This window comes from Vigna radiata, chromosome 7 (assembly GCF_000741045.1).
Source record: "Vigna radiata var. radiata cultivar VC1973A chromosome 7, Vradiata_ver6, whole genome shotgun sequence".
Lineage (NCBI taxonomy): Eukaryota > Viridiplantae > Streptophyta > Magnoliopsida > Fabales > Fabaceae > Vigna > Vigna radiata.
In genome coordinates this window covers 32,396,663-32,398,452 of record NC_028357.1, presented here as the reverse complement: position 1 = coordinate 32,398,452, position 1,790 = coordinate 32,396,663, and the positions used below count along the sequence as shown (strand labels likewise).

General features: G+C 41.1%; 1 protein-coding gene across 1 annotated transcript; it reads left to right on the top strand.

Annotated features, from left to right (window-relative positions):
- Positions 1-1,559, top strand: LOC106767242 (RING-H2 finger protein ATL52). Its single transcript, XM_014652090.2, has one exon. It carries the CDS (start codon positions 31-33, stop codon positions 1,093-1,095), a length of 1,065 nt encoding a protein of 354 aa, XP_014507576.2. The 5' UTR covers positions 1-30; the 3' UTR covers positions 1,096-1,559.
- The last annotated feature ends 231 nt before the right edge of the window (positions 1,560-1,790 follow it).

Sequence of the window (1,790 nt, the reverse complement as noted above, 5' to 3'; positions counted from 1 at the left end):
AGAACCGCGTCAAAGACTGAATTTAAAAAGATGTTTCTTCCTCTTACGTTAGATATAATCCTTGGTCAATGTTCCAACCTCTTCTCACCTAACCCTTCATTCATCCCTTCCAATCCAATCTCTTCTTCCGTTCCCTTGTTGCCCTTATTCTCTCAGATGGAGCTGCATCACAGAAAGTTACTTGAGCTTCCAGATACTCCTGGTTACGTTAAACCAACTCCCAACAACCACAAAACCACATTCTTGATCGTCGGCTTTTCCGTTGTAGCCGCCGTTTTCGTTGTCCTCTGCTCCTACGCCATCTATGTCAAGTTTTTCTCTTCTAGGAACAGGTCTGTGAGGAGAAGCTTGTCACGGCCTCAAACTGAGGAAGATTTCTTGGACGAAGAAGCACATGGCCCTGTGGTTGACCACCCCATCTGGTACATCCGCACCACCGGCCTCCAACAATCAGTGATCGGTTCCATCACCGTTTGCAAGTACAAGAAAGATGAAGGCTTGATTGAAGGGTCGGAATGTTCCGTTTGTTTGAGCGAGTTTGAAGAGGACGAAAGTCTCAGGCTTTTGCCTAAGTGTAACCACGCTTTTCACTTGCCTTGCATTGACACCTGGCTTAGATCGCACACCAATTGCCCCATGTGCCGTGCTCCTATTGTTACTGACCCCACAAGGGTTCCTTCCATGGACACCAATGCTTTTGTGGAAGTGGAGAGTGGTAGCGGTGGTGGAGAAGAACATAATCATGTTCAAGCTCAAGCTCAACCCCAACATGGTGATGATTTTTTGAGGGGTGAGGAAGAGGGAGAAGTTGAAGTGTGTGAAACTGAGAACATGGCTTCAGAAGTGATCGCTGTGCAACCAAGAAGATCAGTGTCTCTTGATTCTTCTTCTGCTGCTAAGATCAGTCTTCCTCTTGCTACTGTTGTGTCAGGAGATTCTCATGGAAATAATTCAAAGAGAATTAAAGGTGGTTGCAGTTCTTCTTCTTCTTCTTCTTCTTCCATCAAAAGGTCACGATCCTTCAATGCCAAGCACTTAATATCATGGTATGGGCGCAGCCAGAGAAAGCCAAATGCTCCATTGAGAAGCTTCTGATGGATTGGAAGTTGGAAGTTCTCAATAGAAATGATTATTAGGTACTCTGGAACCTCCTGTATTTATAGTCTTCATTAATCTCTATACAACATACACTCACCTATTTCTGCTGTTTATGAAAAAGATTAATAACACTTTAATTATAGGTTACATAGAGATTAATGAGGATCATAAACCTAGTAGTTTTCCAGTCTTTTGCCAACTAGAGTGTAGATTCTGACTCTCAACAAGGTGAGGGTTTGAAGGGTTTCTGTGTGATGATCAAGTGCACCTACAAAGTATAATTGCTTTGTTTGCCTCAAGTTAGCAGGTGTGATGTCTGTTCTGCTTTCTAAGAGGCAATGTAACAACCACTTTATGTGCATACCTTTTTTCTCATCCGACATGATGCATGGATGCTGAAAATAAATGCAGGACATATTGTCTAACATTCAGCAATTAATGTATAGTAATATGTTATGAAATCGTGTTTGCACATTTTCATCCTATTGAAAAGGTTTCAGAAACTGCAATTGCCAGCAATTTGACGATGAAGTTTTCAGAAACTAAAATTCACATACTTATAGATTGCCATGTTTCATAATCTTTGATAAGTCAGATGCAGCAATTTATCAATTGTATTATTCTACACAATAGAGCAATTGTCCGAGGATTGAGAAATTTACATATTGAGTACTTCTAGTATAAAAAACATT

Bases quoted from the DNA above. Each gene is read 5' to 3' on its own strand.
- LOC106767242 (XM_014652090.2), top strand. From the start codon at position 31: ATGTTTCTTCCTCTTACGTTAGATATAATCCTTGGTCAATGTTCCAAC.